General features: G+C 55.0%; 3 protein-coding genes across 11 annotated transcripts; 1 reads left to right on the forward strand and 2 right to left on the reverse strand.

Annotated features, from left to right (window-relative positions):
• Positions 1-1,951: 1,951 nt before the first annotated feature.
• On the reverse strand, positions 1,952-12,800 carry CDHR4 (cadherin related family member 4). Its single transcript, XM_065539324.2, is given in 18 exon segments — positions 1,952-2,091; positions 2,644-2,675; positions 2,910-2,997; positions 3,099-3,155; positions 3,664-3,806; positions 4,050-4,272; positions 4,359-4,507; positions 4,782-4,921; positions 5,002-5,205; positions 5,489-5,582; positions 5,836-5,989; positions 6,085-6,431; positions 7,317-7,523; positions 9,030-9,121; positions 9,190-9,352; positions 9,443-9,754; positions 9,961-10,023; positions 12,678-12,800. Coding segments are annotated over 18 exon segments (2,646 nt in total). The 3' UTR covers positions 1,952-2,036.
• Positions 12,801-13,127: 327 nt separating this feature from the next.
• INKA1 (inka box actin regulator 1) lies at positions 13,128-14,882 on the forward strand. 3 transcript variants are annotated; one of them, XM_074032226.1, is made up of 2 exons: positions 13,128-13,308; positions 13,653-14,882. In XM_074032226.1, exon 2 carries the CDS (start codon positions 14,072-14,074, stop codon positions 14,837-14,839), a length of 768 nt encoding a protein of 255 aa, XP_073888327.1. In that variant the 5' UTR covers positions 13,128-13,308; positions 13,653-14,071; the 3' UTR covers positions 14,840-14,882. The 3 variants fall into 3 exon arrangements, with proteins under 3 accessions (XP_073888327.1, XP_073888326.1, XP_045242191.1); XM_074032225.1 differs by having other exon boundaries at positions 13,689-14,882; XM_045386256.1 differs by having other exon boundaries at positions 14,042-14,882.
• Positions 14,883-15,057: 175 nt separating this feature from the next.
• On the reverse strand, positions 15,058-23,810 carry UBA7 (ubiquitin like modifier activating enzyme 7). Of its 7 annotated transcripts, none has more exons than XM_005547154.5 (24): positions 23,589-23,810; positions 23,334-23,502; positions 23,101-23,235; positions 22,914-23,020; positions 22,500-22,590; positions 22,260-22,395; positions 21,962-22,059; positions 21,723-21,869; positions 21,127-21,309; positions 20,839-20,946; positions 20,606-20,686; positions 20,371-20,526; positions 20,117-20,282; positions 19,832-20,037; positions 19,669-19,733; positions 19,396-19,579; positions 19,244-19,318; positions 18,810-18,993; positions 18,229-18,311; positions 17,864-17,956; positions 17,580-17,771; positions 15,925-16,017; positions 15,748-15,848; positions 15,058-15,286 (listed from the first exon to the last, which is right to left on the reverse strand). In XM_005547154.5, the coding sequence occupies exons 1-24, from the start codon at positions 23,642-23,644 to the stop codon at positions 15,157-15,159; spliced, it is 3,039 nt and encodes a 1,012-aa protein (XP_005547211.2). In that variant the 5' UTR covers positions 23,645-23,810; the 3' UTR covers positions 15,058-15,156. The 7 variants fall into 7 exon arrangements, 5 of the variants coding, with proteins under 5 accessions (XP_005547211.2, XP_073888315.1, XP_045242190.1 ...); XM_074032214.1 differs by having other exon boundaries at positions 23,101-23,257; XM_045386255.3 differs by having other exon boundaries at positions 23,577-23,810.
• Positions 23,811-24,311: the final 501 nt, after the last annotated feature.

Raw genomic sequence — 24,311 nt, forward strand, 5'->3', positions numbered from 1 at the left:
GGCGGATCACAAGGTCAGGAGATCGAGACCACAGTGAAACCCCGTCTCTACTAAAAATACAAAAAATTAGCCGGGCGCGGTGGCGGGCGCCTGTAGTCCCAGCTACTCAGGAGGCTGAGGCAGGAGAATGGCGGGAACCCGGGAGGCGGAGCTTGCAGTGAGCCGAGAGCGCGCCACTGCACTCCAGCCTGGGCAACAGCGTGAGACTCCGTCTCAAAAAAAAAAAAATAAAATAAAATAAAATAAAAGTAAAAAATAAAAAGCCAGGTGTGGTGGCATGCACCTGGGGTCCCAGCTACTCAGGAGACTGAGGCATGAGAATTGCTTGAACATGAGAGGCGGAGGTTGCAGTGAGCCAAGACCCTACCACTGTACTCCAGCCTGGGTGACAAAGTAAGACTCCGTCTCAAAAAAAAAGGAAAAAGATTTAAACAAAACTTTTTTTTTTTTTTTTTTTTTTTGAGACGGAGTCTCGCTCTGTTGCCCAGGCTGGAGTGCAGTGGCCGAATATCAGCTCACTGCAAGCTCCACCTCCTGGGTTTACGCCATTCTCCTGCCTCAGCCTCCCGAGTAGCTGGGACTATAGGCGCCCGCCAACTCGCCCGGCTATTTTTTTGTATTTTTTAGTAGAGACGGGGTTTCATCGTGTTAGCCAGGATGGTCTCGATCTCCTGACCTCGTGATCCTCCCGTCTCGGCCTCCCAAAGTGCTGGGATTACAGGCTTGAGCCACCGCGCCCGGCCAACAAAACAATTTAATTCATGGAGATAGTGAGTAAAAGGATAGTTACCAGAGTCTGGAAGGGGTGGGGAGGTGGGATGGTTAATGGGCACCAGAAAAAAAAGAAAAATGAATGAGACCTAGTGTTTTGATAGCACAACAGAGTGACTATAGTCAATAATAACTTAATTGTACATTTTAAAATAACTAAAATAGTATAATTGGATTATTTGTAACACAAAGGATAAATACTTCCAGAGATGGATACCCCATTTTCGATGAAGTGATTATTAAGCATTACATGCCTTATCAAAACATCTCATGTACCTCCAAATTTATATACCTATGTACCCACAAAAATTAAAAATTAAGAAAAAAATTAAAAAGAGGAACATCTCAACAACAAAAAAAGCAACAGTAATCCCAGACACCTGTAATACCAGCATTTTGGGAGGCTGAAGCAAGAGGATCACTTGGACCCAGGAATTCAAGAACAGCCTGGTCAACTGTAGAGAGACCCCATCTCTACAAAAAAATTAAAAATTAGCCAGGCATGGTGGTCCATGCCTGTAGTCCCACCTACTGGGAATGTGAGTAGGAGGATCGATTGAACCTGGGAGGTCAAGACTACAGTGAGCCAAGATCACACAGTTGCCCTCCAGCCTGGGCAACAAAGCCAGACCCTATCTCCTCTCTCTCACTCACACACACACACACACACACACACACACACACACACACACCATTGTTCTCTCTCTTTTGGATAGGAAAAGGAAGTAGGTGGCCCTGAGTAGATATGCTGATTGGAGGCCCCTCAGTCACTGATAAGGATGATAGCCTATTATCTCTATACAGCATCAGTCACACTGTCAGTCCAAGCATCATACAATACCTTCTTAAAATAAAAATAAATCCAGGTGCAGTGCTGCGCCCATAGTCCAGCTACTTAGGAGGCTGAGATGAGAGGCTCTCTTGAAGCCAGGAGTTAGAAGCTATAGTGTGCTATAACACCTGTGAATAGCCTCTGCACTCCCACCTGGGCACCATAGTGAGATCCTGTCTTTAAAACAAACAAACAAACAAACAAAAAACCTGAAAGAAAAGGAAAACCTTACTGCTCCCCAGAGTCTGCTCACAAGATAGGGAGTTCTCCAAGTGAGAACAAGGAGGCACAGATTTCGGAGCTTCTCCCACGTGTTGGCTACAAGGCTAGAACTTTTCTATTTGTAATTTTGTTTATTATGAATCAGCTTGAAAACACAGCCCATGATGGTGTGAAAAAGAAATTCCACACATGGTAAAGCAGCTACTTGGCCTCAGAGCCAGCGCCAGGCTCCTGTGCGTGTGTTAAACAGGTAGTCTCTTCCTGTACTTAAAACCTGTAGGAGAGAGAGGAGAGCAGGGGATGCTGCTGGCCCCAGGAGAACTGCCTCCCTTTCCTCTTACCTAAGGGTAGGAGATCATTCCTTCAGGACCCTCAGTGTGACACCCCACCTTCGTTGGAATCTAACCTGTCCCCTCCCTCCCTTCTCAGCAAATTCTCTGAACTCTGTCTCAAATGCACAGGAAGCCTCCTTGATTCACCAACACTGGACACCAGCTTCCCTAAGGCCAATGCCAGATTACTCTCCCATAATTCACTGGTGACACTGGACTATCTGGGGGCCTCTCCCCTCACCATCATCCCTCCTCCTGTTGTAGGCAGAGACCAGACCAGATATGAGTCATCTCCTGACCCCCTAGATATTTGACAAAGGACGGATGAAGCGTGAGTGGGGGTGAGTGCAGACCCCATTCAGGAAAAAAGCAGATAGATGGTGGGTTCCTGGGAGTAGGAGGAGATATTGAGATGAGGTAAAGAGAGGAGGAGATACTCAGATTGGGTGAGGGCCCAGGCAGAGAATAGTTTAGGAAGAGGGGGACTCACGGGAGTCCTGCGCTCTGCCATCAAAATGCTGCTGAGGGGAAAAAAAAAAAGGTGCAATGAATTGAACCCTGCCCACAGGAGAGCAGATGAAGACCTGCCCCTAGAGGCCAGAAGCCCACCTGCCTCCTCCATCCTTATGGTGCTAGTGTGGGCACTTCCACAGGGATAGCCATTCACGGGAAAAGGGGCAAGCTTGGTGGGGGCAGGGGAGTACTCTGGAGCAGCCTTGGTGCCCACTACTTGAGATGGTGAGCTGACATACCAGACTCATGATGCTGCTGGGTGCCTGGGACATCTCCATCTTCGGTGCCTCCATGAAACCCTCGATGTATCCCTCAGTTCCCTGGATGCTGGGGCAAAGTAGGAGCAAAAGTACAGGGCAAAGCTCTGGGCCCCAACCTGAGTTTAAGAGATGGGCTCCCAGGCATAGAAGTATGCAAAGGAGACTGACCTGTTTAGCAGCAAAACCTGGGCTGGTTTGCTGGGTGCCTGCAGCAGCCGGGCCAACCTAAAATGCCAGGAGGAGTAACCAAGCAGTGAAGGCAGTAGGCCTACTGGCTCCAGGAACCAGTATCATTCACCTGTCCCCTTTTATTGGGAATAACCAGTGTCTGTATGCAGTGCCCACATCATTACATCCCCATTCCCCGGGCTCAGTCCTATGTCCACAAGGAACTTCAGAGTCTACAGGAGCAGGAAAGCTTTCCAGTGGAGGGCAGAAGTCAGGAATAGGGGTAAATGCCCAATGCATGACAGACTCACAGTTTCAAGCCCTGAGCTTATCAACCCTCCCCCCATTTCAAGACTGGATTCTGCTGGTGATGGAAGTTGCTTCCTCCCAGTGTCTCTCTGACCCTAATTTAAAGACCTCTGGAGGGAGAGCAGCCCTCCTCAATATCAGTTTGTCACCCACCCACTTGGGCATTGTCGTCTAATCTTGGGTGAAACCACCCATCACAACTGGGGTCCATAGGTGGGTTGGGGGCAGGTAGGGAGCACAAGGATAGGATCCCTACCCCTGGAGGAGCCTGCCAAGAAGCCAGTCTCGGGCCAAGAGGAGAAGAGCACCAGTTGCTGTCAACACCACCACAAACCAGGGCTGTGGTTGCCAGAAAGCCTCTGTGTCTGTCACGAGCATGGGTGTCATCATTGAGGGCACCTGAAAAGGAGGCCACAGCCTCACCACTGCCTTGCCAAAATGCCCTGACCATCCAGCCTTCCAACCCCTCCCTGGGCTAGGCCACCCCACACCCGTGATTTGCTCTTCAACACCTCTGGGCTCTCTGCACTCAGCACTTCCCTCTGAACTGCCTTTCCCATAGTTCCACCCGAAAAACTGGGTCTCCTCACTTTCCAAGGTCCACCCTTCCCACCCCACTGAGGGCCCAAGGAGCCTCCTCACTGTGGTTCTGTGGGTGCTGGTGGCCACTGTGCTGGCCCTCCGGTGAACTAGATGCACAATAATGGTGGCTGTGGTGCTGAGGTCAGGGGTGGAGCGGCCTGCATCAGCCACACAGATCAGTAGCTCATAGGTACAGGGCTGCTGTGGCCAGAAGGGCCCCAACACAAGGTCACTGTGTACCAGGATGGCCTCTTGCAGGATGAATCAGTTCTGGCTATTCCCTGAAATCAGAGTGACAGGAGGAAGAGACCATTGCTGGCCTTGGCCTGCCCCTCACTCACAACCTGGTGGTGCCCATGTCCCCTTCCTCCCACGATGCTATAGGAATAGGTCAGGTGCTGTGGCTCCTGAGGGATCCGGCATGACACCTTGGTCACCTCCACACTACGGCCCAGAGGAGCATAGATGGTGAGTTCCTGAAATGGGGGCTCACATTCTGGGGCATGGTCATTCACATCCTGCAGAAAGGAACCAGGTTAGGAGTGGGTAGAACCCACCCCCTAAACCTCCGAGTCAGCCCCTCAACTTCTTCTCACCACAGCCGGAGCCTAGGCATTAAGGGATCAAAGCATCACACAACAGGCTCCAGAGCTTTCCACAATTAGGCCCCACTCCTCTCCAGCCAACTTGTGGAAGAAACCAAGGCACAGAGTGGAAAAACAGAACACCACAGGGCGATCTGAACTCCTATCTTTCCAAGTATTTATTTCCAAAGCCTTAGGACACAGTTACCTCAACCTTGATGGTAATGGTACAGGAGCCTGAGCGGTGATAGTTGGGGTTCTGTTCTTGGCCATGGTCAATCAGCAGGACAGTGAGCCTGTACAGCCTCTGCTGCTCATAGTCCAAAGGTCCCAGAAGGTAAACTTCCCCTAGAAGGGGAGACCACAGCCTCAGCCTGCAGAGCCAACTCTGGCTCGCCGTTTCCATCCAAGCCCTGGGGTGGATGTACCACTGAGATTGTCCACAGCAAAGGTGGTAGGACCACCAGAGGTGTAGTACTCAATGTTGTCATGAGGATAATCCATATCCATGCCCACCACAAAGCCCAGCAGAGTGTGGGGCACTGCATCCTCCTGAACCTGGAACGTGCGAGGGGCACAGGCTGGGGAGAACTCGTTGATGGGTGTCACCATCACCAGTACCGGCGCTTCAGCTGTAGGTCATTTGGCAGTCAAGGAGCTGGCCTGGGATGCCTATCCCTGAACTGGGAGTCTGAGGAGCCCTGCCCTGGAGGGTCTAAAGAGTGAGAGGGTCTAAAGGTAGGGCAGAAGCCTTCCTCTGCTGGGGGTCTAAGAGATATATTCTCAGGGTCTGAAATGGAGACAACCCTGCCCTACTGGATTCTAAAGGAGGAGAGATGACCCTGTCCTGAGCATGGGAAGCAGGAGGACAGAACAGCCTTGTCCTAGGTGTCCAGGCCGGGTGTGGTTACTCACTGGTCATCTGGGGCTGGCCACAATCGAGCACCAGGATGAAGGCTGCATGCTGGAAGCAGGTTCCAGGAGTGTCACAGTCCAGTGTGGCATTCACCTAGCCAAAGGGACTAGAAAGTGAGGTCCAGTCAGGGCCTGAGAGAGCCCTGAGCCACACGGGGCTGCTGCAGGCCAGGGCATCCACAAATATCCTGCCCGGATCCTGTTTTCCAGACTGCAACACAGGTTGGCTCAACAGCCATCCCTCCCACCCCCACTTCCATGGTCTCAGCTCTCAGAGACCCTTGGCCCACCCATGCCTTCCCACTGCAAGCACCCTGCAAGTGGGTCTGGGAGCTGGGACTGGGCACCTCAAGGACTCTGTCATAAAGGCAGAGGCTGGCAGGGTTGGAAGAGCTGTGGAACCACAGCTTGTAGTCCAGGGTGGCGTCAACAGAGTCCAGATCTTCACAAGTGAGAATATTCAGCACGGCGCCCACAGGTGCAGTCTCGGGGATTTGGAACCTGAGAGTATGCCGTGGCAGCAAGGCGGGAGTCTGGCAGCACCCTGAGTCATGGCTGTGGCTCCAGCAGCCCAGGTAAGGTTCCTGTGTACTCACACCAGAAGCACTGGGAGGCAGCGTGGAGGTCAGAGGTTGACCAGCCGCACATTCATGGTGAGCTTGAGCTTGGCACTGGCCCACAGCTGGTGCTGCTCAAAGGCCTTCACCTGCAGCCTGGAAACCGAAGTGCCTGGGTTGTGAGCTAACTCCAGGGCATCGTGGTCTGGACCACACTGTCTGCTGCATGGGGTGAGAGGGTCAGGGAACACAGAGATCAGCCCCGCTCCCAGCTCAGTCCCACTCCCACCAGCCCACCAGATCCATAGGCAAAGGAGGCCGCTGAGCCTGGCCCTCTTGCTGCCTTCTCCAAGACCAGGCCCCCAAACAGGAAGGTGAAAAGGTACTATGGGTCACCTCTGGACCAGCCACAGAGGCATCCCAGTACCCGCCCCTCCCTCAACACCTCTCATCATGACCGATGGAGAAGATCTGCAGCTGGAAGACCTGTGGTGCACCCAGAACAGAAAAGGAGCCGGAGTGTGTGTGTGTCCACCTCTTTGTCTATGCCCAGTCCTCCCCTTAAATAGGCAATCTCACTTAGGATCTGCAAAAGAAGCCTCAACTTCCACTCTTTCCCATGATCCCCATGACCTGTCACTCTGCTGACAAGTATTCCTTTGAGCCCCATATCTTTGGGCCATAAATTATTCCATTAGGATGCAAACAGCCCAAGAGTGATATCTGAATCATTGACAATGTGAATTATCATCTTAGAGTTGCTGAAAGCCACCTCCAGACTGCACTGACCACTTTACTCAGAACTTTTTTTTTTTTTTTTTGCCCAGGTTAGAGCACAGTAGTATGATCTCGGCTCACTGCAACCTCCATCCCCTGGGTTCAAGCAATTCTCCTGCCTCAGCCTCCTGAGTAGCTGGGATTACAGGCATGTGCCACCACACTCGGCTAATTTTTGTATTTTTAGTAGAGACGAGGTTTCTCCATGTTGGCCAGGCTGGTCTTGAACCCCTGAACTCAGGTGACAACACCCACCTCAGCCTCCCAAAGTGCTAGGATTACATGGGTGAGCTACCATGCCCGGCCATTACCCAAGACTTTCTTTTACTGTGTGATTGCCCTAAACACATTTCTTTCTATTAGAGGGCTTGTGAATTCCCAGAGAGAGGGATTTCTCTTCTTTCTAGAACTCCAGAGCCCAGCACAGAACCAAGCTAAGGTGGGAGGACAACCAGCATGGAGCAGCAGGTCCAGGTCTGAGAAAGTCAGTGTTAGTTGAGGAGGCCAAGGAGGCCAAGAATAAACAAATTTCTAAAAGGTAGGAGCTCTACCCAATCCATGGACACCCCCAGATTCCAGGTCATGCTCACCTTTCGAGCCTGGCCTAGGAGGCCCTGGGATGGTGCCTGCAGCCAACCTTGCTCATTGATGGAGAAAGGTACAGGGAAGTGTGGCAGGTCCTGGGCACTGATAATGCTCAACTGACAGAACAGAGATGCTGGCAACCCCATTCAACCCCAAGTGCCCTGAGCACCCCCATCAACAACCCAGCAGCAACCCTCCAGCAACCCAGCAGGCACCTGCCTACACCCAACTTATTTTCTTTTCTTTTCCTTCCTTTCTTTCTTCCTTCCTTCCTTCCTTCCTTCCTTCCTTCCTTCCTTCCTTCCTTCCTTCCTTCCTTCCTTCCTTCCTTCCTTCCCTCCCTCCCTCCCTCCCTCCCTCCCTCCTTCCTTCCTTTCCTTCCTTCCTTCCTTTTTTCTTTCTTTCCTTCTCTCTCTGCTTCCTTCCTTCCTTCTTTCCTTCTTTCTTTCTTTCCTTCCTTCTTTTTTTTTGAGACAGAGTCTCACTCTGTCACCCAAGCTGGAGTGCAGTGGTGCGATCTCAGCTCACTGCAACCTCCACTTCCTGGATTCAAGCGATTCTCCTGCCTCAACCTCCTGAATAGCTGGGATTACACACCAGTGCCAGCACACCCAGCTAATTTCTTTCTTTCCTTCCTTCCTTCCTGCCTGCCTGCCTGCCTGCCTCCACCTCCTGGGTTCAAGTGATTCTTCAGTCTCAGCCTCCTGAATAGCTGAGATTACAGGTGCCCACCACCACGCCTGGCTAATTTTGGTATTTTTAGTAGAGATAGGGTTTCACCATGTTGGCCAGGATGGTCACGAACTCCTGACCTCCAGTGATCCACCCGCCTCGGCCTCCCAAAATGCTGGGATTACAGGTGTGAGCCATTGCGCCCAGCCTCACACCCAATTTTCTCATGCTTCACCACTGACCCTTATCCCAGCCTGGGCTCCAGCCCAGGTCCTGGTCACAATCTCTTCCTTCCAGCCCAAGCCCTGGCCACAATCCTCAATCCTTTTTGCTTTTAAGCGAGTTACTGTTTTTAAATACTTTTTTTTTTTTTTTTGAGACAGAGTCTTATTCTGTCAGCCAGGCTGGAGCAGTGGCACAATCTTGGCTCACTGCAACCTCCACCTCCCAGGTTCAAGCGATTCTCCTGCCTCAGCTTCCCAAGTAGCTGGGATTACAGGCACATGCCACCACACCCGGCTAATCTTTGTATTTTTAGTAGAGACAGAGTCTCACCATGATGGCCAGGCTGGTCTCGAACTCCTGAGCCCACCTGCCTCAGCCTCCCAAAGTGCTGGGATTATAGGTGTGAGCCACCGTGCCTGGCCATTACCTATATATATATATTTTTATTACAGAAATGATACAGAATTGTCATAGAGAACTGAGAACACATAACAGATCTTGAAAGAACTCAGCCTCTGAGATGTCCCTGTGGGAACAGCCATGGTCACTGGGGAGTGAGCAGCCCTCAGCAGCTCTCTCCAAGAACATGCATCATGTAGAGGCTCATCTGTGCCTCTGCTGCAAGGTTCCTCTGCAGGCTGTGCCTGGCCAGGCAGGGGTTAATTTATTCTCTCCATCCCCCCTGCCCCCATCCTGTCACCCACCATCCCATGTCCTGGGCTCACCTGGGCTCTGTAGAGTTCTAAGTCTGGGAGGAGCAGAGCGTACAGCCGAGCCCCAGGTGTGACTGTCTCTGGCACCTGAATCATTTCCGCAGTTGGCCAGAGTGGAGGTCAGGGAAGATCTGTTCAGGCCATGCCTGCCCACCCCTGCTGACAGCCTCACCTGGGCTGGCAAATTGACCAGCACACTGGATATGGCTAAGGTCCCGATGCACATTCACAGAGAGTGATCCCTCCGTCACATGGTTGCCACATGTGAACTTCAGCTGCAGCTTGTAGTGGTTCACCATAAGGGCATCCAACCGAGCAGAGCTGCTCAAGGTCAACTGGGGTAGGTGGGCAGTGCCATGTGGGGCTTGGAAATTTTAGGTCTGCCTTTGTGCCCCCACAGTCCCCAGTTGTACACATTACCTTACCTTGCCCACATAGGTCCCTTGCCACCTGGCCAAGCTGGGTGGGTTGAAGAAGGTGGTGGGTGGCTGGACATTGAGCAACTCCAGGGTGGGTGTGGGCATGTAGGAGGAACAGTTGAAGGAGAAAAACTGAAGGATTGTGCCAGGGCCCTGGTTCTCAGAGACATTTATAAACCTGCAGAGGTCTGTGAAGAACAGAGAATTCAGGTTGGAGGCCCCCAGGCTGATGGAACCCCCCAGGCTGATGGAACCACATATACTAGCATAGTCCTGTCCTTTTGCTACAGGGCCTGACCATGCCACGGGGCCACGCAGCTAAGGCCTTTCCTTATATCCAGCATCCAACATTTCACAGATGGGGAGTGAGAACTTGGTTGAGGAAGCAGCCAAGATAAGGGGTGAGGGCCAGGGGTTCAGATTCTTATACTTTCCTACCTCTCCCCCAATCCCTGTCCTCCATGGTAGCTTATCTGGGAAGGGTCAGGACTCCAAGGGAAAACTAGGGTTCCCCCACCCATCACCTCCTCACCAGAGACCACCAGAGCAAAGAGGAACACAAGGAGCCTGAGCAGCACCAGGATGACCTGAAGACACAGACAGCAGAGGAGGCTTCAGAAAGCTAGGCTGTTTGTCTGACTCACTCTGTTGCCAGGTCAGTTGCTCAAACATAGCTGGGCAGGTGGGACTCCTGGGCCTCCCAGATTCTATCCCCGCCCATTCCTGGTGACTGAGTTCTAGACCTCTGTCAGGCTTCCAGAGGCTCAGAATATCCCATTTTCCATTGCCCCCATTCATTACAACTCTAAGGGCATGGAAGGAGAGGAGGATTAAGGTTCAGATGAGGAAACTGGTAATGCAATCCTTGGAGATAGAGCAATCACAGCACCCAGGAAAATTGGGCCCAGGACCTGCTACCCCACAGAGTCTCAACTCCAGCTGGACCCCCTCTATTAGAACATTATCTGCCTATAAAAAATGAGCCCAACCATCAACAAAATCTTTGAAAACTTGCTGGGTGTTGTGGCTCACATCTGTAATCCCAGCACTTTGGGAGGCTGAGGTGAGAGGATCACTTGAGCTCGGGAGTTCGATATCAGCCTGGGCAACAAAGTGAGACCCCATCTTTACAAAAAATTAGTTGGGTGTGGTGATCCAGGCCTGTAGTCCCAGCTACTTAGGAGGCTGAGGTAAAAGGACCGCTTGAACCCAAGAGATCAAGGCTGCAGTGAGCCATGATTATGCCACTGTACTCCAACCTGAGTGACAGAGCAAGACCCTGTCTCAAAAAAAAAAAAAAAAAAAAAAAAAAAAAAAAAAAAGCTGTCTACAGCCAATAAGCAAAAGGAATCCTTTATGATAGAAATACAAATACTGGTTACTGTTGGGAATATCAATTGGATAGGGCACCAGATGGCATCCAGGAGTTGCTGAGGATGTTCTATACCTTTATCTGGGTGGCAGCTGCACAAGTATCTACAGATTTTAACATTTATTGAGCTATAACTCTGAGATCTGTCCATTTATTGTATTTGTATGTCATTTTTTAAAGTTTTCTGGCCAGGCACAGTAGCTTATGCCTGTAGGGGAGGCCAAGGCAGGAGGATCGTCTGAGATCAGGAGTTCGAGACCAGCCTGTACAACATGGTGAAACCCTGTCTCTTAAAAAAAAAAAAAAAAAAATTAGCTGGGTGTGGTGGCACATGCCTGTAGTCCCAGTTACTTGAGAGGCTGAGATAGAAGGGTCACTTGAGCAAAGAGATCGAGGCTGCAGTGAGCCAAGATTATGCCACTGCACTTCAGCCTGGGCGACAGAGTGAGGCCTTGTCTCAAAAAAAAAAAAAAAAAAAAACAGTTGTCTTTATTTGCCGTCTCCAGTTCTTCAGCCCTCACTCTCTTCTCCACACACTCTAATCAGGTTTGTCCCTCTCTACATAAAACTGCCCTTGTCAGGGTTCCCAATGACCTATGCACTGCCGAATCCAGTGGTTTGTTCTTCACCCTCACTGCCTCGGCAGCATTCAATGCTTGCTCCCCTTGGCTCCTGAGTCCCCACCTTCTCAGATTTCTCCTGGTTGTTTCTGCTCAGCTTCTTTGATAGTTCTGCTTCATATCTCCCCTACCTCCACCTCGTGGAATGTCCCAGGGCACAGTCCTGATTGCTGTCTCCCTCTACACTCATTTCCTCCCACCCCACCTCATCCAGGCCTATGGCCTTACATACCATCCTTTCACTCACTATTCCTCCCAGATCCAAGGCTCCAGTGCTGATCTCTGTCCTGAAGTCCAGAGTCATACACCTAGCAGCTGACTCTGCAACTCCTCTTGGATGTCTATCAGGCATCTCAAGGATTACATGTCCATAAATGATCATTGGATTTTCCTCTCCAAATCCACTCTTCTCCAGTCTTTCCCAGATCAGTTTATGGCAATTTCATCCAACCAGCTGTTAATGCCAGAAATGTAGGAGTCATGCTTGATGCCTCTTTTCCTGCCCACATCCATGCATCAGCAAGACTTGATTTTAGCTCCAAAGCATACCCCAAAGTGACCCCCCTTCAGTGCACCTGCCCTGCCCAGGCCTAGGCCCTCCCCTTCGTTGCCTGGATGACGGCAGGGGCTTCCACTCTTATTGCAGAATCCTTTTCTGAAAGCAGCTGGGATTATCTAAACAAGAGCTAGCCCAGGTCATTCCTGCTCAGAGGCCCCCATTGCTCCTCATCACACCAAGAACAAAACCCACATTCTGCTCTAAGGCCGTTAGAGTCTGGTTTTGCTGACCTTTTCCCTTCTGCCGCCACCACCAATCACAGACACCTGGGCCTTCTTTATGTTTGGCCCTGTCCAGCTCCTGTCCCTCGGGGTCTTTTCCCTGGCTGCTCCTTCTGCCTAGAATGCCCCTCCTCTTGATTGCATCCTGATGTCACCTCCTCTGAGATTGCCCTTCCCCAGGCTAGCCCATGGCCCTCCTTCCCTGGTATTTTCCTGTAGCTGGTATGTCCAGTCTGTCTGCAGCTACACTACTCTTGAGCCTAGCCTGTTTGATAGAGCAACCTCAGGAGACAGGCTCACCCCAGCACCCACCCTCAGTCTGCACCTGGTACCGGCAGAGGGCATGCCGATGGTCGCGTGTCGCCGCTGGACTCGCGACTAGCCGAGCACTCCCCACTAGAGGGCAGTCCCGTCTAGCTCAGTTGGAACGCGGCTGAGGCCCCGCCAGTGCGCTGCCACAAAGTCCCACCCTCTCTGAGTCCTCAGGCCGAACCCCACTTCCATCCTGTTCAGGGAGTGCCGAGGCCAGCCTCAGGAATGGGTCCCGTGGGTCAGGCCCCGAGTGGGCCACAACCTCTCTGGGTCCGACCATACGGGGCGCTCTGCCTATGTGCGGGCGCAGCATGACGCCCCGTGAGAGGGACCGCTATTTCACCATTGAAGAAATGGGGAGGATGAGGCCCCCGCACGGAGGCGACCTGTCCTGCGTCACGCAGCAAATGCAGGGTCCACTCAACCATCTGGGGGCTTGGGTATCCCGGGCCCGACCCCGTCCGGCTTCCAGCTACGACCCCGCCCTTCCCCACAAGAACGGCGGCGGAGTCCGGAGGGACGCCGGGTTTTAGCCCCTCCCCCTTTGGCCGTGGGGCCGGGGCGGGGCGCGGCTGCCAGATGTCGGGGCGGCGGCGGCGGGAGCTACGGAGAGCGAGGAGCCGCGCAGCCAGGCGGAGGCTGAGGGCGCCGCTGGCCGGCCCGCCCAGCCCTCTCCGCGCGGCTCCGCCGGGGTTCCCAGAGGAGCCAGTAGGCTCAGTTGGGGCCCCGGCACGGACATGCACAGCGCTCGGCTTGACAGCTTCCTCAGCCAGCTCCGCTGGGAACTGGTGAGGCTCGGGAGCGGGTGCGGTTAGGGAGGACGCGTGCGGGGTGCCAGGCTGCTGCCCGGCCGGAACAGCAGACGGGTGCGGGGTGGCTGCAGCGTGCCCGTCCGAGGCGGGATGGGGGCGGCGCGGGGTGGGGGCGGCGCGGCTCATATGGCTCAGATGGTCCGCGTCGGATTTCGGAGGGTTGGGAACTGCGCTGAGCATCAGATAACAGCATCCAGCTGGCCGTGCTGCTGGAACGGCGCGGGAGGAGAGAGTGGAAGGGGAACTTCTTTGGGGGTGGGGCATGGGGCGGCAAGGGACTAACGAGGTGCTAGCACTGCTGTGAACGCCCCCTACTTCAGGCTGGCCTATGCCTCCCTTCTCCACCCCTCACCTAGCAAGCGCTCTTTCTGTGAAAAACGCTTTGGGCTTTGGAAGCTGAATCCCCCTCCAGTCCTGGGCAGGACCTACTTCCCTGCTCAGGCCCACAACACTGCCTGCCCGCCCGCCCGCCCTGGTGGCGGGTGTCGACTTGCCCAGCCCTGCGTGCTGCAGCCTGCCGGACTGCCACCAGGTCGGTGAATGAGAACCACACCAGCTTCGAGTGCCAGCACCCCACGCCTGCCCTGTGCTCACTAGCACCCTGCTGCCCAGGCCAGCAGGCCTATCTAACCCTCCTGGACCCTCTGTACTCTGGGCTGACCTGGTGACAAGTGATACCTCTCTGACTTCTGCCCTCTCTTCCCCTCAGTTGTGTGGTCGGGACACAGGCTCACCCCCAATGCCTGGTCCCCTGCAGCCAACCCCCCAAACTGGCCCAGATGTGCAGCCCCGCCACCAGCTTAGGGCCTCAGGTGCCTTGGAAGAAGACTCAGTCTGCTGTGTGGAGGAGGAGGAAGAAGAGGCAGTGGTGACAGAAGACAGGGGTGCAGCCTTGGGAGGCCCCAGGGAGCATGCCCTGGACTGGGACTCTGGCTTCTCGGAGGTGTCAGGCAGCACATGGCGAGAGGAAGAACTACCTGTTCCCCAGCGCCCAGCACCCTCAGCACAGCCCCTTCGTAGGCAGCGCCTCTCAGTCAGTGGCCTCCCCATGCCCAGCAGGGCCCCTGTAGCCAGTGTACCACCTGTCCACCGTCCACGGCCCAAGTCCACCCCAGACGCCTGCCTGGAGCACTGGCAGGGACTGGAAGCAGAGGACTGGACAGCAGCCCTACTGAATAGGGGTCGCAGTCGCCAGCCCCTGGTACTGGGGGACAATTGCTTTGCTGACTTGGTGCACAACTGGATGGAGCTGCCTGAGACAGGGAGTGAAGGAGGTGATGGAGGTGGGCACCGTGCCCATGCTCGGCCCCCCCAGTTCCTGCTTGGCCTCTCCGAGCAGCTTCGGCGCCGGCTGGCCAGGGCTCGGCGGACAGCTATGGCAGGAAAGCGGCTGTCATGCCCACCTCGCCCAGAACCTGAAATGCCTGCGGATGTCTCACGCTTCGCAGCCCTCATGAGCTGCCGTAGTCGCCAGCCCATCATCTGCAATGATGTCAGCTACCTCTGACCCTGCCCTCCAGCCTGGGACAATAAAAGCCTTTTTTCTAGACTGTCCTGGCTTCATACCCCTGAGGCACTAAGAGGCAGCCCCAGCCCTGTGAGGCACTGCCCAGGCAGACAAATCTGAAGAGCTTTTTGTCTCTGTGTGAAGGTCCCTGTCATGCCCATGTCACACCTGTGTGCATTAGTGCACTGTGTTCTATCATCCATCCTCTCCACTATGCCTTCCTTCAACAAGCATTTATTGAGTGCCTACTGTGGGCTTACAATGCAGTGCTTGGGATCCAGGGCTCCATTGAGCTAGGTGATGGGGTGGCTGCCTTGTCACAGCTCATAGTGCAGAGGTGGAAAGGCAGTGTCTTCCTCTTCACCCTCACAGCTCAGCTCCAGCACCAACACCCGCAGCCCAGGAGCAAGTACCTGGCCTGTCACCTGCTGAACCAGTTCTGTCACCCTAGTGGGGGTGGGGTTTAGGGGAGATTGGAGAGGTGAGCAGTGGCAGGCAGTGGGCAGCCTGGCATGGACTAGAGAGGGTGCTGGCAGGCCATCAGGAGCCCAAGCCAGGAGCAAGAGCTACTCAAGACAGGAAACATCTGAAACTATTTTAGGAGCAGCTGGTGAGGCAAGCAGGAGGCAGGAAGCTATGGGTCCCTTGGGAGTGGGCTGTGAAAGGGGGGCTGTGCAGCGTGTGGGGAGCCCATGGGGCTGGCCAAGTAGGCAGCTCCTGAAGACTCCTCCTCAGGCTCTCAGCCCTCACCCCACCTCCAGCCTTTTTTGCTGGCTCCATTTGGCAAAAGAATGCTTGGGAAGATGTGAGGAGCCCAGAATGGGGCTGGGAAGACAGAAGGCTGTGTGGCCCCTAGCCCCAGCCTCCAGGGACTGGTGGGGCCTGTCTAAAGCCCCGGGTGGGCTCACCTGAGGGGCAGGCGCAGGGCCTGCTTTTCAGGCGACCATCCGGCGGAATAGAGCAGGGCTGGGCCGTGCAGCAGCATCCTCACCCTCAACCCGTGCTGCTCCTAGAGGGAGAAAGGTCAGACACCAGCTGGGCCGGGCTGGGCTGAGCCTGGGCGTTGGGGTAGGGACAGGGCACACCTGAAGATGAGCCAGCAGCAACTCCAGGGTCCTCTCAGGCTGCCCAGCTGGTACCTTCAGACGGTCCCAACAGGTCCACTTCAGGTGATGGAACTGGAATGAGGTAGAGGAGGAGTGAGAGACTTCTTACCTACCCCCAACCCCCATCCCAGTTACCAGCAGCCTTTCCTAGGGGAAGAGCTGGACTAGCAGGAAGCAGGAGCCAAGGGGTGGAGGGTGGGGGGGAGGTGGGATCTGGGCCCAGAGTCTCAGCCCCCTCCCCGCCCAGGCTGGGGCCAGCACAGGAAATGGGGCTATGGGGCCCGCACAGGGAAACAGACGATCCATCACATGGGCCAGTCGTGAGGGTGGGGGATGAGGGGGTGGTGCTTCCTGAGGAAACCCACAGCAGGGCCCCTGCAGCCTCTGATAAAGCTGCTTGTTCCTCAGAGACAAGGCTGGAAGCTGAGGGGCACATCCTGTCCCCCAATCTTATATGTATTGCCAGTGTCTTGGGCTACTCATTGGGACACGGGCAAAGGCCACAGTGACCACCAGGGCCCCACTGTCCCAGAGACCCCAGCAGGGATACAATGCATACAGGCTTCCTCCTCCTGTCCCCTCTTTCCTTCCAAGAGTCTTGGGGTTCTGGTACCTAGAGCTAAGGACAGAAGGGCAGCTAGCAGGTATCTAGAGACAAGGACAGGGGGTGCCTATCAGCCCCCAAGAAAACACTGGGGTCAAGCTGAGACTAGGCTAGAGGTGAGATGGGGGCTTCTCCTTGCCCTGCTCCACTCCGTGGACAAAGGCAGCCTGTGTGCTGGTTAGGGGCAGGGTGCCTTAACAAAGGGGCTCTGTGTACTATGTCCAGAGGGACCCCAGGCTGCTGAGCAGAAGCCCAGTGCTGGCCCATGACCTCTGCCCTCTCCCCTCGTGAGGGCATTCCTTCTACCCCCATCCTTGCCCCAAGGAAATGCCAGCTGCAGAGCCTGAGCACATGGCTGGAGGCATTCACAGCCCTGCAGTCACAAGAACACAAATCCCCACAAGCCCAGGAACACACACGTGTGCCCACATGTATCTCCATGCAGACCCACATTGAGGACACAGGAAGATGGAAGCCCTGCACTCCCATCTGACACACAGATGTGCAAACTTGCTCCTTCTATACCCACACTCCAGGGATACCCAGACCCCGGGTGCACTCACACCTGTGACACAAACACAGGGCTGCAGACACCACACCTCTAGTGGCAAGCCTATTACCCTTTAACTCAGCTTGCAGGAGGTAGGCCAGGGCCCCTGTACCATGCAGGGGGAAGCTAGACTCTTTCTGGGGCTGAGGCCCTGGTCCCCTCCCCCCCACCTACCCCTCAGGGGTACTCCAAGGAAGGAGGGGACTGTAGGGGATGTCTGGCTCCACTAATGAGTTAAAGCTGCAGCTCCCCCAGATCCTGGGCTTTGGAGGGTTGGGGGTGGGGATGGCTGACGGCTGCTTCCTGTGTCTGACGGGTCCCAGCCTGGCTTCATAGCAGGAAGAAGGCTGGAGGGAGTCTTCAGGACTCCTGCACAGTCTGAGTCTCAGTGAGAGCTGGCAGCTAGATTGGGGCCTGTGTGGGCAGGTGCAGGGGAAACCTAGGCCTAGTGGGGCTAAGGGTGGGGTATCATGGGCTCACCGTCTGGATGGCTGGGGCGAAAGGCATATAGCGGATGAGGTAGTTTTCAGCCAGATGTACGTAGCTGTGGCGAAAGGCACTACGAGGCCGTGGCCCACCCACCACCTTATACAGCTCTAGGCCCAACAGGCCTGCCACGGCTGCTGTAGTGGTGGCAATGGCTGGGATAATCTGGCCCACAATTCGCTTACTCTGCCAAGAACAAGAGATTTTGTGTGGGCCCAAGGCGTAGGGCCAGGGTTTGGCCCCCACCTCCAGGCCCGAGCCTCAAGGGGTAGGGTTACCTGGGCACGGCTGACGGGTGGAATCCCATAGTTCTGACATCGCAGGCTAGCTGCCGCTGCCACAAAGTCCACATGGAAGTTGCTGTCATCATCCTGTAAGGTCCAAGTCAAAGTAGTGTTAACACTGCAGCCGTGCCCCTCACCATGGCCCACTGTGTGCCACTGCACAGGTCTCCACACAGTTCTGTGGGGGGGTGCCCCCCATCTCCTCTTGATCAGACAGGCTGAGGTTCAGGGAATGTGAGCTGCTTCCAGGGCCTTGCTGGGAGAATTCAGGCCAAGGGGCTCCAAAACTACCTTATTAGCTCCTGACTTTTCTCCACAAACTCCCCAGCCCCACTCCTCACTGCCACTTGGGCTCCCACCTTCTCAAACATCAGAGGTTTCAGGGGAGGGCCCACAGTCCAGAATTCCAGGGCTTTGTTCAGTTCCTTCAGCTGCTCAGGGCCTGTCAGGGGAGGGGATGTTGAGGCAGTCCTTAGCCCCTGTCTCCTGCACTCTTCCTGGAGCCCTGTGCCTATTCTTGGTCTTTGCCAAGCCTGTCACTATTCCCTGATCAAATCAAGAAGCCCCCTTAATTAATGCTACAATCTCCCCTCTAGAAGCCCCAGTCTTCACCCATTTGTGTGCATGACCTCTGTGACTCTGTCCTCACTTGCAGGCCATAGCTAGGCACTCCCCAGGAGCCAATGGATTTATTTACTTATTTATTTTGCCAAGAATCTGCCACAAGAACTGGGATGTGGTATAGGCAGCAGGGAGAAGACCTACTGAGGGACCAGAGAATAAGCCTGAAACTATGGAGGAGTGAGGTTAGGAGGCCTGAGAGGTAGCAAATTGGCTGTAGATCCCCTAGGGCCTATCTTCCTTCTGCAGCACAGGCTGAGGACAGTTCAGGTTCAGGCCTTTGAAAGACAGCATGGGGGGCCAGGGCCAGGAGCCTCACCAAACTCAGCAGAAGCTGAAGCCAGCTCTAGATTACTAGCAAAGATGGGGGCCATCTGTTGGGGGTCAGGCTGTGGCAGCAGCTTCAGCAGCTCCCTGAGTGCAGTTGAGTCCTGTGAGCCAGGCAGCCCATGCATCCGGGCATACAGGTTGGCAGCTGCCAGTACGTAGAGGAGGTGCATGTCCTGCAGCCAGACCAAGAACAGGAGCAGAGGCATGGGTGTGAGTGAGCATGTATGGGTGCATGGGGTAGGGGTCACTCTCCATTTGTGGATCTGTTTGAGTGCCTGCCTTTGCCTCACATGTAGACACCCATATGTGCACAAGCATGGCTGTCTCTGGGCATCTGCGCATCTCTGCAGAATGCAGAAATGCCAACCTCTGCTCTGAGGGGCCACATCTCTATCTTGGAGCTCCCTAGAGAATCCCACTCACTTGGTTGGTGTCAAACTCCAAGGGCTGGGGACACTGTTTGGGACCCGACCAGAAGGGAGTTCCATCCTCAAGCACCTAGGTAGGTAAGTAGAAGTTGCTGGGCTCAGTCTGGTCCCTCTGAGCCCCCAGCATCCCAACCCCTAGCCACACACTTTATTAGGTGGGAAGTGCCTCAGCAGCTGTTTGATGCCATAATGGAAGCAGAGTTTCCAGTGGCCAAGAGCCCACGCCACACAGTCTTGCCAGTTCTGTGCACGCACTCTCAGGACCCCAAGCACCGGCTTCAGTAAAGTGAGTGTCTGTGGCCCATCCATGTCTGCCAGGGAAGTGTGTGCCCTGCAGAGAGAGGAAGAAGTGTGAGACTGAGTCCTGCAGACTCGTACTTGGAGCCCTGGACTCCTATCTGCCTCTGTTGGTGGCCTTACTGTTGGTGGTGGTTGATGGTCTCTGCAGACAGTCGGAAGAGTCCCTCAAACTCATCCCGGGCCCACTGTGGAGGAGGGAGGAAGAGTGAGGTGTCAGGTGGAGAACAGGTCTGCAGCTGAGGGCTGAGCTGGGTAGGGTGGGAGTCTCCAGGGTGCTTCCTACCTGCAAGGTGTGCTCGGCTGTGCTAGGGAAGTGCCGCACGGTACAGACAGGGTAGGGGGCATTCTCAGAAGCTGCAGCTGAGGCAGGGGCTCTGTAGGCCTCAGTCACATGTGGCATGAATACTTTAGCACTGCCCCGGGTGCCCAATGTGCCTGCCTCCAGCAGTGGCTTCAGATAGTGGGTGCAACGAGCAGCTACATAGCGCCCTGGCAAGGGAACAGCGGGTCAGAAGTGGGGCTGGCACAGCTGTGGGCAAGGGACTGATCTCCAAAGTCAAGCACTCACGGGCCTGGAAACTGTCCAGGGCAGCAGCCACGCCATCCACATGGGAGAAAAAGTTATCCCCATAGATGTGCTCTGTGGTGGGATCCAGTGGGTAGGTAAGCGGGATCACCTGTAAGTCTGGGTTCAGGCGCCGGGCAGCTGCTGCAGCCACCTCTGCCTTGGGTCTCTGGGAAGACGGCAGGAAGATGTTGGGTAGGAAGCTGTATGGGAGGACGGTCTGGGATGCAGGAGTGTGGGGAGGGATCAGTACTCACACCAATGTCCTGGGACCTGAAAAGGAACTGACGGCTGAGATTGGAGCGCTCTATGTGGTCCATGTCGACAACAGTCAAGCCCCCGCTGTTCCTGGCCCCCAGTCCCACTAGGGCAAAGACTTTGAGCAGCTCACAACCAATGGCACCAGCACCCACCTGTTGGCAGGAACAGCCTTAGCCAGAGAGGCTGGGCTGGCTCTTCTAAAGGCACTCCCAGTCTCACCCCACAGCTCACCAAGAGGTAGTGCTGGCGGCTCAGTTTCTCCTGAAAACCAGCCCCAAACACTGCAATTTGCCCATCATAGCGGCTGCCTCTCTAGGGGACAGAGATAGGGGTCAGTGATGGCTACTGGCCTGCATCTCCTTCTTACAATGAGTTTTCTGAATCAGGACCGGGAGGCCATTCCTTATGTTTCTCCCCTAGTCCTGATTTTGGACAAGGCTTGTACCCCTATCCCAGGCTCTCACCGGGGCGCAGTCCTCAGGACTGGGAAGGAGCTCCCCATCTTCCGGAAGACAATCGAGGGCATCAAAGTAAAGCCACTGGTCCAGAGGCATGAACTTCTTGGACATTGCCTAGGGGCAGCACTTCAGGCTGGGCACTGCTGCCACCTCCTGACCCCTTCAGATCCTGGCTGGAGGCTACACCCAGGTTGGTGAAGCCTCCAGGGCTGCTATCTGGTGCTGGGTGCCCTCTGACACACACACCGATCTCCACATCTTCCCAGTACCCCCCACACCTATGCCTGTGCCTACCTTCAGCACTTCCTGGGCAGCTACTGCACCCAGCATGGCCACCATAGGGCTCAAGACACCTCCACTGCTTAGGGCAACTGTCCGCACTAGGGCCTCATCCAGTGGCTGTTCCAGTGGCTCTTCCTCTGTCCACTTCAGTGGTTCCAGGTCCTGGGCCAGGCCCACCACGGTCTCTGCATCAACCTGTTGGTAGGACTCTGTGGCACAGTAGCCCCAGCCTGAGCTCCACTCCTGACTCAAATCCTTCCAGCCACCCTCCATCTACCCTGTTCCACAGAAGAGGAAGCAGAAGCCTGGGTGGGAAGGCCTGGCCCTGCTGCCAGCCTGTGCAGCACCACCAGAGGATGTCCAGTACCAGACAGCAGCACAAGAGGCTTCACTAATCTAAGTGCAGCTTCCAACACAGATCTGAGGCATCAGGGTGTAGCAGGGGTCCCCAGGATGTGTGCCTGGCACTTCCATGGAACCAGCCTCTACTCTAAAGGCTGCAGTGTTGGAAGATCAAACTTGGATTTGTGAACGGTCATTGTTACCTCTGGCAGATGGGACCCCAATAAATGACAGAGGCTGGGGGTGGGAGCAACAGGGCCACTCACAGGATCCCAGGGCTGGGGTGGCCGGCCATGGAGATGCTGGAACTTGTGCAGTGCACAGAAGGCCTGATGCAGGCAGTGGGCACGGTGAACTTCCTGGGAGCTCTGGGCCACCACATGGGGCTGGAGCAGGGCTGTGTCCAGGGACTTCTGCAAGGGCACCTGGCTCAGGGTCTAGTCCAGAATGCTACGGGCCCCTCAAGTCAACCAAGCTCCCCTACCTCAGATGCACTTGCACTCACATGTCTCACAGTCTTGGGTCTCTTGACTTCAGTGATAGCCCCACCACGCAAGTACCGAGAGAAAGTTGTTGTGTCTCCGATCTCCAGGGACCCATCCTCTGAGGGAGGTCCAGTCTAGTCAGTATGATCCTTGAGCCTGAGTAGTTCCCACACCCCATCCTATCTTGCATCTGTGTCCCAGACCTTGCTGCACCCTATAGAAGATGGAGGGAGAAAAACCCATTCCAAGGGCCAGGCTGTGCTCACTCCCAGTGGAGGCTTGGGTGCTGCGCCTGGAGTTGGAATGGGATTGGCTTACCCCGCACATGGATAGACCGGGGATCACAGTCGTTGAGCTCAACCATTCCCTCAATTCCTGAGAAAGTCACCAAGTCTCCGTCACGGAAGTAGTGGGTATTGGCCCCTTTCCTCAGAGTGAGAATTCCAGGGGAGCCCTGAGTAGGAGGAGGCTTGGCTCAGGGGTGCCTGGACCTGCCTTCCACAGGCCCTGGCAGCCTTTCCTTGGTCAGCAAGTGAATGTCTACAGCTCAGCACCCACCTGGGAGATGTGCTGGATGGCAGCTGTCAGGGGTTCTGCCTCTGTGGGGTCCTGCACAGTGAAGTCCTCACCAAAGTCACAGAACAACTGCCTGAGATGGGGTGGTAGGGGTCACTGAGGCAGCTTACAGGTTGTACTTAAGGATAGGGGATACTAGGGCAGGGCCAGAGGGCCAGAATTGGGAAAGGAATGCAAGGAGAGGCTTGGGAACTAGAATTTGAGAGGGTTACTGGAGCAGGTCTGGAGGTTAGGTTGGAGGAACCAGAGGGCAGGACTGGGAACCAGAATCAGAAAGGCATGCTGGTATAGACCTGAGGCTGGTTGGAGGGGCACTGGAGCAAGCCTGGAGCTGAGGACAGCATGGGGCCAGTTGCTGGCTATAATACGGTAGGCCGGGCAGGCAGTCTTACTCACCCCACAAGGCCTCGGGTGTCAGCCGCCAGAAAGCAAACTCCATGCTTATGGCACAAGGTACCCACCTTCAGCTGCTCCTCCAGCTTCGCAGCAGTCAGCACCACCACCTGGGTGGACACTGTGATCAGCAGGGCTAAAACCACTGCCCAGCCCTTCCTGCTCTTGAGGGCTGCAGGCCTGAGCTGACCTGGAAGTCCAACAGCAGGTCCTCAGTGATGTCACCCGTGTGCACAACGACCTGGACAGCTCTGTTGAGCTGAGCCAAGAGCTCTTGAGAGGCCTCAGCTCTGCTCCTTTCCAAGTCCCGCTCTGAGAGGAGAAACTAGGGAGAGAGCCAGTGCAGCCTGAGCAAAGACAGGAGTCCTCTTGGGCCATGCCCCCACCTTGGTCTGGCAGCCCACAGCCCCCCAGGACACTTACCTGGGCAGCCAGGTCGGACCAGCAGGTGGGGTGAGGATCATGCAGAGTAAGGCTGCCCACACCCATCAGGACCAAGTTCTTGGCCACCTCAGCCCCCAGGCCCTGCAGGCCTGACACCAGGACCCTGGCTCCCTGAATCCTCTGCATGGCAGGTGAGCCCAGCACATACCTGTGGATGGGAAGCAGGAGGCAAGCAGTTGCAGATCAAGGTCTGAAGACCATCCCCCATTCTCCACCCCTCACCTCGGGCCTCACAGCTGTCTTGAATACAGCTCCTCATCCAGCAGCTTCGAAGCATCTAGGGCATCCATCCTCAAACCTGGGGCCGAACAGTAGGCTGCAGCGCTCAGAGAGAGGGTCTTTGTTTAGAAGGCGGTGACAGTAGGGGCCAGTGCCCTGCTGTAGCTAGTGCAAACAAGAACCAAGGCCAAGGGAATAAGGGACGCTGCTGGTCACAGCTCTCTTCCTGGCTCCTCTGGAGAAAAGAAAAGTGAAAGTGAAACTACGCTCTGAGCAGGCTCCTGATCCTGCCTCCAGACGCCGGCCCCAGACAGGCCAATCAGGGTCTAAAACCTGGGATGAGTTCCAGGACTCCAAGAGGTGATCAGTCTCTGAGTGTCAGACCTGAGGGTGGGAGGCATGGGGCAGCCACATTCATACATGTTCTTATTTTCCTTTTAGACTTTTATTTTGAAATAATTATAGACTTGCAAGAAGTTGCACAAAAAATAGTGCAGAGAGGGCCTGTGTACCCTTCACAGGTGTGTCCTTTTGCCTTCTTTTTTTTTTTTTTTTTTTTTTTTGAGACGGAGCCTCACTCTGTTGCCCAGGCTGGAGTGCAGTGGCAGGATCTCAGCTCACTGCAAGCTCCAATTCCCGGGTTCATGCCATTCTCCTGCCTCAGCCTCCCCAGTAGCTGCGGCCATAGGCGCCCGCCACCTCGCCCGGCTAATTTTCTGTATTTTTTAGTAGAGACAG

This window comes from Macaca fascicularis, chromosome 2 (genome assembly GCF_037993035.2).
Source record: "Macaca fascicularis isolate 582-1 chromosome 2, T2T-MFA8v1.1".
Taxonomy (NCBI): domain Eukaryota; kingdom Metazoa; phylum Chordata; class Mammalia; order Primates; family Cercopithecidae; genus Macaca; species Macaca fascicularis.

Bases quoted from the DNA above. Each gene is read 5' to 3' on its own strand.
- UBA7 (XM_005547154.5), bottom strand. From the start codon at position 23,644: ATGGATGCCCTAGATGCTTCGAAGCTGCTGGATGAGGAGCTGTATTCA. The intron at 19,580-19,668 runs GTAAGGCCACCA...CTCTCTCTGCAG, and splicing joins ACCATCAACCACCACCAACA to GGCACACACTTCCCTGGCAG. The intron at 17,772-17,863 runs GTAACCCTACCC...TGTTCTTGGCAG, and splicing joins CACCCGTCAGCCGTGCCCAG to AGTAAGCGAATTGTGGGCCA.
- INKA1 (XM_045386256.1), top strand. From the start codon at position 13,258: ATGCACAGCGCTCGGCTTGACAGCTTCCTCAGCCAGCTCCGCTGGGAA. The intron at 13,309-14,041 runs GTGAGGCTCGGG...TCTTCCCCTCAG, and splicing joins GCCAGCTCCGCTGGGAACTG to TTGTGTGGTCGGGACACAGG.